The sequence below is a fragment of the Lithobates pipiens genome, unplaced genomic scaffold (genome assembly GCF_037356315.1).
Source record: "Lithobates pipiens isolate NorthernLeopardFrog02 unplaced genomic scaffold, aLitPip1_a1.2 Scaffold_11, whole genome shotgun sequence".
NCBI classification, from domain to species: Eukaryota; Metazoa; Chordata; class Amphibia; order Anura; family Ranidae; genus Lithobates; species Lithobates pipiens.
The window spans coordinates 4,367,420-4,385,457 of NW_027507696.1; the positions used below are offsets into that span (position 1 = coordinate 4,367,420).

At 43.9% G+C, this 18,038-nt stretch overlaps 1 protein-coding gene across 1 annotated transcript in view; it reads left to right on the forward strand.

Moving 5' to 3' along the window:
• Positions 1-18,038, forward strand: part of CCDC187 (coiled-coil domain containing 187) — a 151,165-nt gene that overhangs the window by 2,425 nt on the left and 130,702 nt on the right. Inside the window, exons 2-5 of the mRNA XM_077468195.1 lie at positions 3,666-3,727; positions 9,584-9,627; positions 11,901-12,000; positions 13,916-14,006. Coding sequence (XP_077324321.1) covers positions 3,666-3,727; positions 9,584-9,627; positions 11,901-12,000; positions 13,916-14,006 — 297 coding nt within the window. The remainder of the gene's footprint in view (positions 1-3,665; positions 3,728-9,583; positions 9,628-11,900; positions 12,001-13,915; positions 14,007-18,038) is intronic.

Sequence of the window (18,038 nt, forward strand, 5' to 3'; positions counted from 1 at the left end):
TGGGTATGGTTGGTGGCTGTTGCTGTCCCCCAGGTGGGTATGGTTGGTGGCTGTTGCTGTCCCCCAGGTGGGTATGGTTGGTGGCTGTTGCTGTCTCCCAGGTGGGTATGGTTGGTGGCTGTTGCTGTCCCCCAGGTGGGTATGGTTGGTGGCTGTTGCTGTCTCCCAGGTGGGTATGGTTGGTGGCTGTTGCTGTCCCCCAGGTGGGTATGGTTGGTGGCTGTTGCTGTCCCCCAGGTGGGTATGGTTGGTGGCTGTTGCTGTCCCCCAGGTGGGTATGGTTGGTGGCTGTTTCTGTCCCCCAGGTGGGTATGGTTGGTGGCTGTTGCTGTCCCCCAGGTGGGTATGATTGGTGGCTGTTGCTGTCTCCCAGGTGGGTATGGTTGGTGGCTGTTGCTGTCCCCCAGGTGGGTATGGTTGGTGGCTGTTGCTGTCCCCCAGGTGGGTATGGTTGGTGGCTGTTTCTGTCCCCCAGGTGGGTATGGTTGGTGGCTGTTGCTGTCCCCCAGGTGGGTATGGTTGGTGGCTGGCTGTTGCTGTCTCCCAGGTGGGTATGGTTGGTGGCTGTTGCTGTCCCCCAGGTGGGTATGGTTGGTGACTGTTGCTGTCCCCCAGGTGGGTATGGTTGGTGGCTGTTGCTGTCCCCCAGGTGGGTATGGTTGGTGGCTGTTTCTGTCCCCCAGGTGGGTATGGTTGGGGGCTGTTGCTGTCTCCCAGGTGGGTATGGTTGGTGGCTGTTGCTGTCCCCTAGGTGGGTATGGTTGGTGGCTGTTGCTGTCCCCCAGGTGGGTATGGTTGGTGGCTGTTGCTGTCCCCCAGGTGGGTATGGTTGGTGGCTGTTGCTGTCTCCCAGGCGGCTATGGCTGGTGGCTGCTGCTATCACCCAAGCAGGTATGGCTGGTGGCTGCTGCTGTTCCTCAGATAGTTATGGCTGGCTGCTGCTGCTGTCCCTTAGGCAGGTATGGCTGGTGGCTGCTATCCCCTAGATGGGTATGGCTGGTGGCTGTTGCTGTCCCCCAAGCGGGTATGGCTGGCCGCTGCTGTCCATCAGGTGGGTATGGCTGGTGGCTGTTGCTGTCTGCCAGATGGGTATGGCTGGTGACTGCTGTTCCAAGTGGCGGATAGCATTTGTTATCCTTCTGCCTGTGACAGGAGCCGGTGCTATATATCGGGGACCAGCAATTTTGGCTTGCCGACCTGCCACCCCAAAGCAGGTGGTGGCGAGCCACAACAGAGGGCACTCCTGTTCTAGAAGATATACTTCATATAACTCTGTGTATGGGCAGACTAATATACCTTTTCTTATGGATTATATACTTCATATCACTCTGTGAATTGAAATGATATCACTTCCTATATATTCTATATTTTATATAGCTTTCTGTATTGACGGACTAATATACCTTTTCTTATAGGTTATATACTTCATATATCTCTGTGTATAGACAGACAAATATACCTATTATTTATAAACTTCAGATAGTGGTCGTTGTATAGAAAGACTATAATCCCTCTTCATATTATAATACAATTATTATGTATTCTATACTTCATATAACTGTGTATAGATAGACTATTATATCTGTGCTAATATACAGTACATATACATATTTTATATATTCTTAGCCCTTGTGCACACGGTCGGATTATCCGACAACACGGTCCGATCGGACATTTTCCATCGGAATGTCCGACCGTGTGTACAAGGGCTTACACATTGCGTACGCATTTCTGTACCCCCAGACTGATACATCACTGCAAATCTATATATTTATTCTATTTTGCCAGCTAGTTGGGGCTCATTCATACGGGCAGAAATACTATTTTAGATATGCACCGTGCATCGTGTACGGAGCCGCCATCTTCTTGGTGGGTCTCGCTGCTCCGGCGCTGTCATTCGACGGAGCCGTGATGACGTCACTCCCGCGCATGCGCACGGGAGCCGCCACTCGCGGCATATCGCCCGTTAACTGCGGCGAGCTCAGTGCGCCTGCGCGCCGCTGTCTACGGCGGGGGGGATCTGGCGCCCTCTTGTGGTGGCCGTTGGTATGACAACCAGCAATGCTAATGGAGCTTCCCCTGCCTGTTTCACTGCCTGCCTATCTCCTTCCCTTTACTTAGAACCCCTAAACATTATATATTTTTTTATTCTAACACCCTAGAGCAGGGGTGCTCAACCTGTGGCTCTCCAGCTGTTCCAAAATACAAGTCCCATCAAGCCTCTGCCTCTGGGTGTCATGCTTGTGGCTGTCGGAGTCTTGCTATGCCTCATGGGACTTGTAGTTCCGCAACAGCTGGAGAGCCACAGGTTGAGCACCATTGCCCTAGAGCAGTGATGGCGAACCTTGGCACTCCAGATGTTTTGGAACTACATTTTTCCATGATGCTCAACTACACTGCAGAGTGCAAGAGCATCATGGGAAATGTAGTTCAAAAACATCTGGAGTGCCAAGGTTCGCCATCACTGCCCTAGAGAATAAAATGGTGGTCGTTGCAATACTGTCTGTCACACCGTATTTGCGCAGGGGACTTACAAACGCACTTTTTTGGGGAAAAGTAATTTATTTAATAAAAAAATAAGACATATATTATGAAAGATAATGTTACGTCAAGTAAATTGATACCCATGTCATGCTTCAAAATTGCGCCCACTCATGGAATGGCGACAAACTTTTACCCTTTAAAATCTCCGTAGGCAACGTTTAAAAAAATTCTACAGGTTGCTTGTTTTGAGTTACAGAGGAGGTCTGGGGCGAGAATTATTGCTCTCGCTCTACCGATCACGGCGATATCTCACATGTGTGGTTTGAACACCGCTTTCATATGCGGGCACTACTCACATATGCGTTCGCTTCTGCACGCAAGCTTGGCGGGACAGGGCGCGTTTAAAATTATTTCTTTTTTCTTATTTTAACTTTTTTTTTTTTTTTTTTTCACTGTTCTTTAAAAAAAAAAAAAAATTGTGTCACTTTTATTCCTATTACAAGGAATGTAAAAATCCCTTGTAATAGAAAAAAGCATGACAGGACCTCTTAAATATGAGATCTGGGGTCAGAGAGACCTCAGATCTGGGGGGAGGGGGGGGGGCTATCTTCCCCTCACTCAACTCCATGTCAGGCCAGGGACAGGTCCAGATCGCCGTCACGGACCTGGCTCCTAACTTTTTTTAGCTGGCTCCTGGATTCCAAGCAAATTTGTCAAGCCCTGGTTTAGAGAGATGGATGTGATGTGTAACGTATGGCTAATCCTAGTAAAGCCCCATACACACTATCAGATTTTCTGCTGATTTTTTCCTTCAGATTTACCAAAACCATATAATATGAGGACAAACCTTAGGAGTTTCAATGTCTATGCAATCAGGCAGGCCCTTCTACTACATGGTTTTGGTAAATCTGAAGGAAAAAAAATCAGCAGAAAATCTGATATTGTGTATGGGGCTTAAGTGTTGGAATGTTTGGTGATCGATGTTGCAGAGAGTTTCAAACGAGTGTTGTTGTCATCTGGGAACTTTGTAAATATAGTTGAGATTAATCAGAAACGTGTTGAGCTGTGCGATGTGTGTGAGCGAGTCGCTGTGGTGACAGCTCACTCTACAAACACACCTCCAAACGTTAAGAGATTAGACTTCAAAACCACAAACCTCTCTATTTTTTCCTCTGTACCAGAATCATGTCCGAAAAGCCAACCCGGGACACGTCTTCCTTCCTGCAGTACAGCCACATGCAAGGTAAGGGGGAGAATATATTGTCTTTATAATGTTTTTTTTTTTAGATAACAGTAGGGTGGGAATTCCACAACAGCCCAGATAGTTTTAGAGCAGAGTCCACCATCAATGCAAAGGATTTCAGAACAGGTATATACCGGAGAAACAAGTCCTTCAGCAGTACAAAATATTATAGAAGAAGTGTCAGAAACCATGAAACAGACTGATACAGAAGTACAATCAAATCACACTTGTTTATTAATAAAAATAAAAAGGTAAATAGAAAAAAGCCTAGTCAAGCATAGCCAGAGTCCAGTAGCCAGATCGGGTAGTCAGCCAGGCCAAAGTTCATAAACCAGATCGGGTAATCAGTAGACATGTGCAAAAGGAAAAAATTTGTTTAGTTTCGTTTCGTTTTAATTCGTTAATTCATTAATTTCGTTTAGTTATATTCGTTAAACTTCCTTAAATTCGTTTTCGGATTTCGTTTAGTTTTCTACCGAATTCGAAAAATAGGCCACATTCGAAAATATTTCAACCAAATTCGAAAAATATTTCTACCGGATTCGACATTATTTCAACTGCATTCGAAACGATTTCAACATGATTCGACATTATTTCAACCACATTCGAAAATATTTTGTGACCCGACTTTAGGGCCATGTATCTCAGGGTCACTTGGTGCTAGAAAGCTCCAAATTTGGATATGTTGTAGTGCTAGTACTATTGTGTTTGCATACCAAATTTGGGGTTTCTAGCTATAAGTGACCCCGAGATATGTGGCCCCAAAATCGGGTCGCAAAATGTCATTCTCTGCTCTAATAACTAATAACATTTTGCGACCCGATTTTGGGGCCACATATCTCGGGGTCACTTATAGCTAGAAACCCCAAATTTGGTATGCAAACACAATAATACTAGCACTACAACATACCACAATTTGAAGTGTCTAGCACCAAGTAACCCCAAGATACATGGCCCTAAATTTGGGTCACAAAATATTTTCGAATGCGGTTGAAATAATTTCGATTCATGTCGAATTCATTCGTTATATTTCTTTCGTATTCGTTGTAATTTGTTATTTTTTTATTCGGACATTCGGATGCCTCCGAATGTCCGAAAGATGCAAAATTTGGCCGAATTTCGATTCGTTACGAAACGAATTGCACAAGCCTAGTAATCAGCCAGGCCAGAAGTCAGGGATCCAAGTAGAGCAACTGCAAGCAGGATAAGAAGCCAGGAGGGATGTCAGCAAGCCAGTCTTGAACAAACAGCAGGAGATGGTTCCTTGTGATGTGACCAACGAGAAGGCAAAGGAAAAAGTGAACTGGAAGGCTTTAAATAGGCAGGTCAGACGAGCATCATCGGGAACAGCTGGTAACTGTGGAGAGAGAAGAGAGCTGGCAATTAGCCGACAGCTGAGCGGCCAAGCCCAGAGGAGGAAGGGCTAAGCCAGCCCTGACAAGAGAAGAGTCATGCCTGGTCATTCTTTTTTTTTTTTTCTTTTTTTGTTCAACCCAGTGGGCTTCGCAAATCAGGGAGAACAACCCCCTATTTTTAGGACTTTTACGGCACGTACACAATTTCAAGTTTTAAAAATATAACAAAATTTATTACACACAAAATATAAATGTATGTTGAACACAACAAGAAAACATGTATAATAATCAAAGCACAATTAAAAATACATGCAAATGATATCCGTAATAGTAATGACAATCATAGATAGAAGGTCACCCATATGACAAGAAGTAGGCCACGATGCTCAAAGACCCTACGCGTTTCGGAGGAATCTTGGTCTCCTTCATCAGGGGTGTATCGAGCACAAAGGGCACATTGTATGGAAAATTACAGAAACAGATGCATGTAATGAAGGTAATTAAAAGAAACAAAAAACACGAGGAAATATCCTGCTGGGAGTTCCAGCGCACCAGTGTGATTAGTATAAGGCTGGGGAGGCCTAGCCCCAAACCCCTGTCCATTATTGTGGGAAGGGCTGTAGGATGTCAAGTGAGGGGGCCACTGAGACGTAGATGGTGAGGGGTCGTGAAAGCCCAAACGCCTCAAGAGCGTCAGCACCGTCCGTCCAGCGATGAGAGTGGAAAGAAACCCAGTGGGCTTAAAGCGGAGTTCCACCCAAATGGGGACCTTCCTTTTTTACGAACTCCTAATCCCCTAACATTTGGAATGTCAGTCATTTTTTTGGGGGTGGGGTACTTAGCTCCCACTTCCACTCATGCCACATAGGTAACTCCTCCTCCCCCCCTCCCTCCCTGCAATCTTCTGTGACACGTCACAGGTCACAGAAGGCTCGGCCATTCAGGATGCACAGTGCGACTTGCACGTGCGCAGTGAGCACCCGGCTGTGAAGCCGCAAGCTGGTGCCCACACTAGTGATGCTGGCACCGGGCAGAGTCGTGGGAGAGAACCGAGGCTTCAGGTGGCCGCATCGCTGGACCATGCGAGCTGTCTCTAACAGCGATCATGTTGTTAGTGGCGGCACCAGTGCGCATGCGGTACCTGTAAGACACGCCGAGTCAACATGTAGCGACGGAGGAGGTGACTAGCAGCGATACACATAAGCCCTTGTACACACGGGTCGGACATTCCGACAACAAAATCCGTCAGATTTTGTCTGACAGATTTTGTCCGAAACCAGTGTTGAATACACACGGTCGGACAAAGTTGTCGGAAAATCCGATCGTTCGGAACGTGATGACTTTTTTCATTACGACGGGGCTATGTTCAGGCTAGTAGCCAATAGCTTTGGTCTAGGAATTTGATCTGAGCATGCGTGGCACTTTGTCCGATCGGAATTCTCTACACACAATCTGACAAAGTCCGATCGGATCATGTTGTCAGAAAATTTTATAGCCCAGCTCTACAACTTTGTCGTTCAGATATTCCGACGGAAACAGTCCGATGGAGCCCACACACAGTCGGATTATCCGACAACACGGTCCGATAGAACATTTTCCGTCGGAATGTCTGACCGTGTGTACAAGGGCTTAGACACGCCGAGTCAACATGTAGCGACGGAGGAGGTGAACGATGGTCGCTTCGGGGGCTTCGATCTCAGGTAAGTAATTCATAATGAGCTAGTGTGCTATGCATACTAGCTCATCATGCCTTGCCTGCTGACTTTTAATAAACAGAAAAATAAGTGGAACTCCACAATGAAAAAAAAAAAAAAGGAAGAGCTTGCTGCACTAACTATGCGATGTTAGTACAGAAATCTCCCAGCTATGCTATTGCGTTTTGACAGTGGGATGTCCCCCCCCCCCCCGCCAGAACACATCAGTCATCGCTCACAGCCACTGTATGCAAGTGCTGATTGGATGCCAATCGGCTGCTGTTTCTCCAGCATGCCCGTTCAACAGAAGCCAGACAGGTTGCTGTACACATGGGCCAAATGTCAGCCGGTTTCTTTTGAACTGACCGATATTCGGCCCCTGTGTACCAGCCTTTAGATAGCAAAAGGAGCAGCGTCCTCCAGCAGCACAAAGTATTTCAGGAGAGCACAGCACAAATAACAGAGTCCTTCAACAGTGTAGTGTATTTCAGGAGAGGAGCATTCTATAGAGGGCAGAGTAGCGTCTTCCGGCAGCCTAGAGCAGGGATAGGCAATTAGCGGACCTCCAGCTGTTGCAAAACTATAAGTCCCATCATCCCTCTGCCTCTTGGTGTCATGCTTGTGGCTGTCAGAGTCTTGCTATGCCTCATGGGAATTGTAGTTCTGCAACAGCTGGAGGTCCGCTAATTGCATATCCCTGCTCTATGAGTATTTCAAGAGAGAAGATATTGGCTGTGGAAAGAGTAGAGTCCTCCAGCAACATAGAGTATCAATTAGGATTGGACTGTTTGATTTTGGATAAAACAGAGTCCTTGACAGTACAGAGTATTTTAGGAGAGGAGACTGGCACTCACGTGCCGGTCGGGACCCCCGTGAGTCCGGTCGAGGGTCCCGTGGACTCGATCGCCGCAGGGATACCCGCGATTGTCTCACGAGGCGGCTGAACGGGGAGATGCTGTTGTAAACAGCATCTCCCCGTTCTGCCTAGCAACAAGTGACGCTGATCTCTGCTCCATGTGATTGGAGCAGAGATCAGTGTTCACTAACACAAAGCCCAGCCCCCCACAGTTAGTAACACACCCCTAGGAACACTTAACCCCTACACTGCCACCCCCTGGTTAACCCCTTCACTGCCAGTGACATTTACATAGGAATCAATGCATTTGTATAGCATTGATTGCTGTATAATTGACAATGGTCCCAAAAATGTCTGATGTGTCCGCCACAATGTCACAGTCACAATAAAAATCAATGATCGCCATCATTACTAGTAAAAAAAAAAAATTATTAATAAAAATGCTATAAAACTATCCCCTATTTTGTAAACACTATAACTTTTGCACAAACCAATCAATAATCGCTTATTACGATTTTTTTTTTATACCAAAAATATGTAGAAGAATACGTATCGGCCTAAACTGAGGGAAAAAATTTTTTTTTATATATATTTTGGGGGGATATTTATTATAACAAAAAGTAAAAAATTATGCGTTTTTTTCAAAATTTACGCTTTTTGTTTATAGCACAAAAAATAAAAACCGCAGGGGTGATCAAATATCACCAAAAGAAAGCTCTATTTGTGGGAAAGAAAGGACGTCAATTTTGTTTGGGAGCCACGTCGCACGACCGCGCAATTGTCAGTTAAAGCGACGCAGTGCCGAATCGCAAAAAAGTGGTCTGGTCTTAAGCCAGCAAAATGGTCCGGGGCTGAAAGTGGTTAAAAAGGATCCTGCGCTAATTTGGTCCAACTTTCATGCCACTTGAGTGTCACAGACTGCAATGTACACCCTCAAAAGTCAGATAAAAGTTGCACCTAAATGTTATACATGCTACAGTTGTGCAACATTTGTGCATTATCATTGGTCAAAGTTGCATCCATCAAAAGTTGCATCAAAATTGCATCAAAGTTGCATCAGAGTTGCATCAAAGTTGTACTCCAAAGTCACAGAAGGAAACGGGTCCTCCAGTTGTTCAGGAGAGAAGAGTTGGGTTGTGGAAGGAGAAGAGTCCTCCAGTAGCACAGTGTAATTCAAGAGAAGATCATTATCTAGTGGCAGGGGCAGAGTCTTCCAGAAACATAGAGTATTTCAGGAGAGAAGAGTTGGGTTGTGGAAAGAGCAGAGTCCTCAGTAGCACCGCAGTGGATTTCAGGAAAGGAGAGGAGAGGGAATTAGTATAATGCCGCGTACACACGATCGAATTGTCCGGCGTATTTAGTCCGCCGAAACGCATTTCACTGGACAATTCGATTGTGTGTGGGCTTCAGTGGACTTTCTCAGCGTAAAGTCCGGCTGACTTAGAAAGTAGTTTTGCACTCCAATCTTTCCGCCGGACTTGGGTTTCAGCGGACAATAAGTTCGTGGGTGTGCTAGTCCGGCAGACTAAGAATGACGCATGCTCAGAAGCAAGTACGAAAAGGAAGCTATTGGCTACTGGCTATTGAACTTCCTTTTTCTAGTCCCGTCGTACGTGCTGTACGTCATTGCCCTAGCAAACGCCGGACTTTCTGTGTGGCCAAGTCCGTTCAGTAGAAAGCCTGCCGGACTATCCGCCAGATTTTTTGCCGGGCTAAGTACGCCGGACAATTCCATCGTGTGTACGCGGCATTAGGAACAAAGTCCTACACTATGTAATTGCCTCAGAATGTGATTTAGCATCTACATAAAAAAGCATGTCTGGGAAGTTTCTGTCGTGTTTACTGTGGAATAAACATTTCATGACCTGCGGTTTTCTTTCAGATGGCCCCAAATCCCTGCTGGCAAGCTATGAGTTGTAAATTGAGTTTTTTTTTTTTTTTTTTTCTCTAGATGTCTCCCGGGCGTGGGATAGTCTCATGGAAGCTAAAAATGTAGTGAGTAAAAAAAAAAAAAAATTCTGTTTATTGCAGCCAATCAGATTCTATCTCCACCTGTCACTGGTTACTCAGATTTATACCTCCGGTTTCTTTTCTACTTTTTTTTTTTGTAAGGAAAATAATTTATTATAATCTACTGTTTATCTACTTTATTTCAGTCCAATACAGTAAAATAGGTTTAAGTACAGTAATACATAGCATCTGTTTAGAATGTTTTTGTTTGTTTTTGTTCTTTTAATTATAATAATCTAAAATCTGATTGGTGGATGTAGGTAAGAAAAAGAGCTTTATTTCTCTAAGTTCCGATCTTGCCAAAGAAAGGGCTAACTTATTTGCAGCACAATTTTGGAATATCTACAACTTTTCTTCTTTTGGCCTGTGCCTCTGTCTTGGAGCACACAAAACTTTTTTTTTATCATTCCTAGATATGGTCATTACTCTGAATCATGAAAAAGAAAAGCTTGTGTCCAAAGACACATTCCAAGCTGGCACTGCTCCCTATAAGTTGTGTTGTCATTTGGCAGAATGTAATGCAGTGAGTTGGCACTGACGCAATTTTTTGAGGGCGTCTGAAATTTCAAGGGGAGGGGGCTGAATCCCGCCCTTTGTGTCAATAGATGCATCAGCAGGTCTCAGGAGTGAGCCCGCACGGTACCCCCATGGAAAGCAGCTTTCTGTGGGGCCTGGAGCCCAGAATAAGAGAATCGTGGCTTCTCTGTGCAAAACCATTGCACAGAGCAGGTAAGTTAATGTTCTTTTTTTTTTTTTTTTTTAATGTTTACAACCAAGTAAGTTGGTGTTGGTTTCTTTGAATTAAACTCTGTATAGAGAGCTCTGTTAAAATCTGGTGGTCAACAGGATCCAATAAAGGAAAGCAAAATATCTAGCTGTGGTACAATTCCATCAAATATTGATACTTCAGCTTTCCTTGTTAGTTGGTAAGTTGAACCACGTGCTGGCTTTACCACAGTTCCTAACTATTATGGTATTTACAAATCGTTACATCTCCAATGGATTCTTTTTAGTGTTGGATAAAGAAATATGTTTATGGTTCAACTATTTATGGCCAAATTGATGGGGCTGAGAAAGTTTCACATATTTCTGGGGGGAAAATGTCACTATTGTAGAAGGGATGAACACTCAACTTGCAGCAGGGAAAACTCACCATTGTGGGAGGGGTGAAGATACACATTATTGTGAGATTTCCTTGCCATAGGGGGTGAACATACACATTACGGCAAGGAAATCTCACCATTGTGGAGAGGGGTCAACATACACTATTACAGCAGGGAAATCTCACCATTGTGGGAGGGGTGAACATACACATTACGGCAAGGAAATCTTACCATTGTGGGAGGGGTGAACATACACATTACGGCAAGGAAATCTTACCATTGTGGGAGGGGTGAAGATACACATTACGGCAAGGAAATCCCACCATTATGGGAGGGGTGAACATACACATTACGGCAAGGAAATCTCACCATTGTGGGAGGGGTGAAAATACACATTACGGCAAGGAAATCCCACCATTATGGGAGGGGTGAACATACACATTACGGCAAGGAAATCTTACCATTGTGGGAGGGGTGAAGATACACATTACGGCAAGGAAATCCCACCATTATGGGAGGGGTGAACATACACATTACGGCAAGGAAATCTCACCATTGTGGGAGGGGTGAAGATACACATTACGGCAAGGAAATCCCACCATTATGGGAGGGGTGAACATACACATTACGGCAAGGAAATCTCACCATTGTGGGAGGGGTGAAGATAAACATTACGGCAAGGAAATCCCACCATTGTGGGAGGGGTGAACATACACATTACGGCAAGGAAATCCCACCATTGTGGGAGGGGTGAACATACACATTACGGCAAGGAAATCTCACCATTGTGGGAGAGGTGAAGATACACATTACGGCAAGGAAATCCCACCATTATGGGAGGGGTGAACATACACATTACGGCAAGGAAATCTCACCATTGTGGGAGGGGTGAAGATACACATTACGGCAAGGAAATCCCACAATTGTGGGAGGGGTGAAGATACACATTACGGCAAGGAAATCTCACCATTGTGGGAAAGATAGACACAAACTATTTTGGGGAAATCTCATCACTGAAGACTTTAAAATGTATAGGAAACAAAGGGGATTTAAACAAAGTTTAAATAATTTTCTTGGTGGAGTTCATTGCCTGTGTGTGTGTGTTTTAAAGTTTGGCTGAGTAGTCCATAGTTGAAATTATTGTTTTCTTCACAGTTACAGGAGATAGAAAATAAAGTTGATCTCCAAAATAGGCGCCACACTCAGGCACGGAAAATTCGCAGAAGGCTAGAGATGGACAGAGGCTTATATTCTGGTATGTTTTAATACAGTTTATTAGTAAATAACCCCAATCTGAAATAAACATGCAGATCCAGCCAAACTACTAAATAAACAGTTGAAGCACTTGTGCAGTCCAGCTGGCTCCTCCTTCTCACTCCTACGCATTCTATTGCGTTCTCTTACTACTCTTTTACACAGTCTGGTGTTGTTGCACCACCAACAATCCTGTCCTCCTGTTCCCTGGACATATACAGTCTTGCTGCTTTATTTTTACTTCCGCCACTATACGGCTTCACCTCCTCCCCCACAATCCTGTGTGCTTAGGGACAGCCAACAAATCAGAGCCTCTGCCTTCACAGATTGGGTCAGTTGCCTTGGCAAACAGTAGGTTGGGTCCCAGGCCCATGAACAAGAAATTGGGCACAAATTTTCTAATTGTGCTAAATATAGAGCTTGGCTTAAAGCGGTATGTTTAAAGAAAGTCTAAGCTGACTTACATATAGAATGAAACAGTGTTGAATAAGGAATGTACAGCATAACATCTGTGGAGGTTCACTGGGTGGGGCCAGGGCCAAACATTAGAAGTTGGGGCATCTGTTCAGGGGTTAGTAGTAAGTGATTCTGCATCACTTACTACTGACTCTTGAACTCTGTGTCACTTAATACTGACCTCTGAAGTCTGCGTGACTTACTATTGACCTCTGCATTCTTCGTCACTTACTACTGACCTCGGAAAATCTATATCAGGCTTTCTCAACCTTTTAACTATAGAGGAACCCCAAAAAAAATTTTCAGGTCTCGAGGGAACCCTTACTAAAACCAATTCATCAGGAGTCAATAGGAACAATGCCCCTTATACTGGTGGTCAATAGGAAGAATGTTCCCCTTAAAGTGGTGCTCGGAATGCCACCCTTAAAGACAGCTAAAAATATATTTGGTGTCATGCTGCTGGCTTTGCTAAGTGATGGTGAACCTTGAACTCTGTAGGCACCATCAAAAAGGTGGTTTATCAGCCACAGCTCAAGGAACCCCTAACAACCTCTGGAGGAACCCCAGGGTTCCCACGGAACCCTGGTTGAGAATGGCTGCTCTACATCATTACTACTGATTCCTGCATGACTTACTAATGAGCTTTGTGTCACTGACTACTTACTACTGTTTTTTGCATCACTTATTATTAACCACTGAACTCTGAGTCAATTACTACTGACCCCGAAACTCTGCATCACTTACTACTGACCTTTGAACTCTGCATCATTTACTATTGACCTCTGCACCTCTACAGACCTCTGCACTCTGCATCACTTACAACTGACCTCTGCGTTGCTACTAACTCTCAACTCTGCTTTACTTACTACTGACCTCTGAAATCTGCATGACTTACTATAGCCCTCAAATTTTCCACTCACATTTTGAGTGGAAATTGAGGCCTGCAAGGGTGGGCTGCCTGGGAGTGGGGAGGTGGGGGTCGAGCACCGCTGTAAAGTTTGAAAACCGCTATGTGCTAGCTATGCAGACAATTAGTATTCTGCATCCATAGAGGAATTACTTTCGAGTTAGAAATGAAAATAGATAGATAGGACCCCTTGATATTTTTTTGCTAGGTTGCCCCATCACATAAGTTACTGTTTGTGGAGCACTAAATTAAAACCACGCTGCAGTTTTTGGCCTTGTGGTTCTTTATTAGACCACATTGAGTGGTTACCTTCTACGCGAGAGCTGACAAGTTATCCTGGGCACACCAGAGTACTGTATGTACCAAGGCGAAGTGCCAGGCTTTCTTTGGCTCTTGATAATGGACAAATACATTTCTAGATGGAATGTGTAGCAGGACAAGTTGTAACTTGCCTGGTGATCAGATGAATGATTTGGCTGCCAACTAAGAGGAAAGCTGATAAAAACATACAACTTACAGACAAACAGCATTTTTTTTTTCTTTCTTGGTCCAGATACACAATCTGAAGAAATCAGCAATCCTGTAGATCACGAAGAAGATGAGGAGATTCCGAGCATATCAGAGCAGCCATTCACTTTATACAGGTGAGAATAATCCATTAAAGTTACTCTAAACCCAAGAGAATGACATTTGTTTTGCAAATCACTGTGCATTCTGACCAAATTCCATTTTTTTTTTTTCATAAAATGTTCCCTTTTTTTCTTGCTTTTTTTTAATCTCATTGCTGCGGTTCTCCTGCAGCCCCTTTTTAAAGGGGTTGTAAAGGTTCGTTTTTTATTTTCTAAATAGGTTCCTATAAGCTAGTGCATTGTTGGTTAATTTACCTTTTCCTTCTATTTCCCTTCTAAATGTTTTTTTTCTTTGTTTTCTTTGTCTGAATTTCTCACTTCCTGTTCCTCCTCAGTAAGCTGTTCAGTAAGCTGTTCAGTAAGCTGTTCTGGCTGACTAACCACCGCTCGGATGATGGTGAGAAGTTTACTGAGGAGAAACAGGAAGTGAGAAATTCAGACAAAGAAAAAAATAATTTAGAAGGGAAATCGAAGGAAAAGGTAAGTGAACCAACAATGCACTAGCTTAGAGGAACCTATGTAGAAAATAAAAAACGAACCTTTACAACTCCTTTTTAACCATTTTATCTACAATTGGCTACAATTGATGTAGTGGTAGCTGCATAACCTTGCTCAAGACTGGCTTATTTATTTAGACAGCAGTGGACTATGCCTGCACATTGTGTGTTGGCATGGCTGACTCTAATCTTCCTACCAGGGGTGCATTTGACAGGGTGAAAATACAGGAGCACAGTTGGAAGAGAGCTGTCCCCCAGTAACATGAAGTGCCTGAACAAGAACCTCAAGGTGGGGCTCCCCGGGTAGTCTAGAGAAAAGCTGAAGATGTTTAAAGTTTGTTCAAAACTTGATAATATTGTATATCAACATGCTAAAGCTTATATGAGAACTTGATGAGTTCATATACTGTACGTTGTACTTTAGGAAAATAAAAATGATGTTAGCGGGTAAAATATATTAATGTATAGCTTAGACCCCTTTCACACCAGGGCGTTTTGCAGGCGCTATAGAGTTAAAAATAGCGCCTGCAAAACGCCCTAAAGAAGCTGCACCATTGTGTGTAGTGTGAAAGCCCCGAGGGCTTTCACACTACAGCGGTGCGCTGGCAGGACGTCAGGGAAAAGTCCTGCCAGCAGCTTCTTTGGAGCGGTGAAGGAGCGGTGTGTTTACCGCTCCTTCACCGCTGCTGCCCATTGAAATCAATGGGGCAGCGCTGTAATGCCGCCGGCAAAACGCCGCTATTGCGGCGTGTTACCGGCGGTTTTAACCCTTTCGCGGCCGCTAGCAGGGGGTAAAAGCGCCCCGCTAGCGGCCGAAATGCGCCGCAAATCCGCTGCAAATCCGGCGGTAAAACGCCGCTAAAAATAGCGGCGTTTTACCGCCAACGCAAGGTGCGGTGTGGTGTGAAAGGGGTCTTAAGGTAAAACTTCTTTTTTTTTTTTGGATACAGTGGAGAGGGATTAGAACACCTGTCAGGTTTTTTTTTAGCTGTCTGTTCCCCAGTTAGTGAGATTCACCCTCTTTATTTGTCAAGTTTACCATTATGACAAAAAGTGGAAATAAAAGAAAATCACAAATATTGGGTTGTTCTGAGAGCAGAAATACAGGGTTAATCTTTCACACACTAGTCCTGGTGAAAATTGGGGATTCCCTCCTTTTTAAGAGGGATTTCCCCCACTTCCTGTTTTGGCTATGGTACAGAAAGTAAAGGGAAATCTATTCAATGGGACACAATTCAAAAATTGACAGGGGTTATAAATCTGCCTTACTCCATTCAAAATTAAAAAAATTATTAAATTAAAAGTTTAAAAAGTTTTGCCTTTAGTTCTACTTTAAAGTAAACACACAGTCTGTGACACTTCCTGTAAAAAAAAAGAAAAAAATCTTTAGAATGTTTATACAGCATGAACACAGTTAAGCTGTCTATATACATATACAGTGCCTTGCGAAAGTATTCGGCCCCCTTGAACTTTTCAACCTTTTGCCACATTTCAGGCTTCAAACATAAAGATATAAATTTTTAATTATTTGTGAAGAATCACCAACAAGTGGGACACAATTGTGAAGTGGAACGAAATCTATTGGATTTTTTAAACTTTTTTAGCAAATAAAAAACTGAAAAGTGGTGCGTGCAAAATTATTCGGCCCCTTTACTTTCAGTGCAGCAAAACTCACTCCAGAAGTTCAGCGAGGATCTCTGAATGATCCAATGTTGTCCTAAATGACTGATGGTGATAAATAGAATCCACCTGTGTGTAATCAAGTCTCTGTATAAATGCACCTGCTCTGTGATAGTCTCAGGGTTCTGTTGAAAGCGCAGAGAGCATCATGAAGACCAAGGAACACACCAGGCAGGTCCGTAATACTGTTGTGGAGAAGTTTAAAGCCGGATTTGGATACAAAAAGATTTCCCAAGCTTTAAACATCCCAAGGAGCACTGTGCAAGCGATCATTTTGAAATGGAAGGAGTATCAGACCACTGCAAATCTACCAAGACCTGGCCGCCCCTCTAAACTTTCAGCTCAGACAAGGAGAAGACTGATTAGAGATGCAGCCAAGAGGCCCATGATCACTCTGGATGAACTGCAGAGAACTACAGCTGAGGTGGGAGAGTCTGTCCATAGGACAACAATCAGTCGTACACTGCACAAATCTGGCCTTTATGGAAGAGTGGCAAGAAGAAAGCCATTTCTCAAAGATATCCATAAAAAGTCTTGTCTAAAGTTTGCCACAAGCCACGTGGGAGACACACCAAACATGTGTAAGAAGGTGCTCTGGTCAGATGAAACCAAAATCAAACTTTTTGCCCACAATGCAAAACGATATGTTTGGCGTAAAAGCAACACAGCTCATCACCCTCAACACACCATCCCCACTGTCAAACATGGTGGTGGCAGCATCATGGTTTGGGCCTGCTTTTCTTCAGCAGGGACAGGGAAGATGTTAAAATTGAGGGGAAGATGGATGCAGCCAAATACAGGACCATTCTGGATGAAAACCTGTTGGAGTCTGCAAAAGACCCGAAACTGGGACGGAGATTTATCTTCCAACAAGACAATGATCCCAAACATACAGCAAAATCTATAAAGGAATGGTTCACAAATAAACGTATCCAGGTGTTAGAATGGCCAAGTCAAAGTCCAGACCTGAATCCAATCGAGAATCTGTGGAAAGAGCTGAAAACTGCTGTTCACAAACGCTCTCCATCCAACCTCACTGAGCTCGAGATGTTTTGCAAGCAAGAATGGACAAGAATTTCAGTCTCTCGATGTGCAAAACTGATAGAGACATACCCCAAGCGACTTGCAGCTGTAATCGCAGCAAAAGGTGGCTCTACAAAGTATTAACGCAAGGGGGCCGAATCATTTTGCACGCCCCACTTTTCATTTTTTTATTAGTTAAAAAAGTTTCAAAAATCCAATAGATTTCGTTCCACTTCACAATTGTGTCCCACTTGTTGGTGATTCTTCACAAAAAATAAAAATTTTATATCTTTATGTTTGAAGCCTGAAATGTGGCAAAAGGTTGAAAAGTTCAAGGGGGCCGAATACTTTCGCAAGGCACTGTATATATAGATTTTTTTCAGTTTAGCCTGTGCTCAGGGGATGTCGGGTGTGGGTGGGGGGGCTGACAGGCAGTTATGGCTGACGTGGCTGCTTGCATATAATAGCCAAGTTTTAGGCCATTTTCCTTTGGCTAATTAAAATGTACTAGGAGTTGGGGCAACAGGCCCTTGAGTTTTTGCGGTTTTGCTTTGTAAGATTTTTCAAGCTTCAAAATACTCAGATGTAAATGGGGCCTTACCTTGAAACCACCGCACTGCAACTGTGCATTGCACTGCAGTTTCAGCATGGCTCCATTAACTTTAAAGGGTTACATTCAGTGCTGGTACTGCCTGCGGAATGCAACATGGGATTTAATTTTTGCATTCAGCTGCTTGCTTTTACATCCTGCTGGCTGCAATTCTCAATGAGCCCTTCCTGTCCTTTTATCCCACAAGCAAAAACCACCAACTGTGTAAACACATTCACTTTAATATTCAACCTTGTG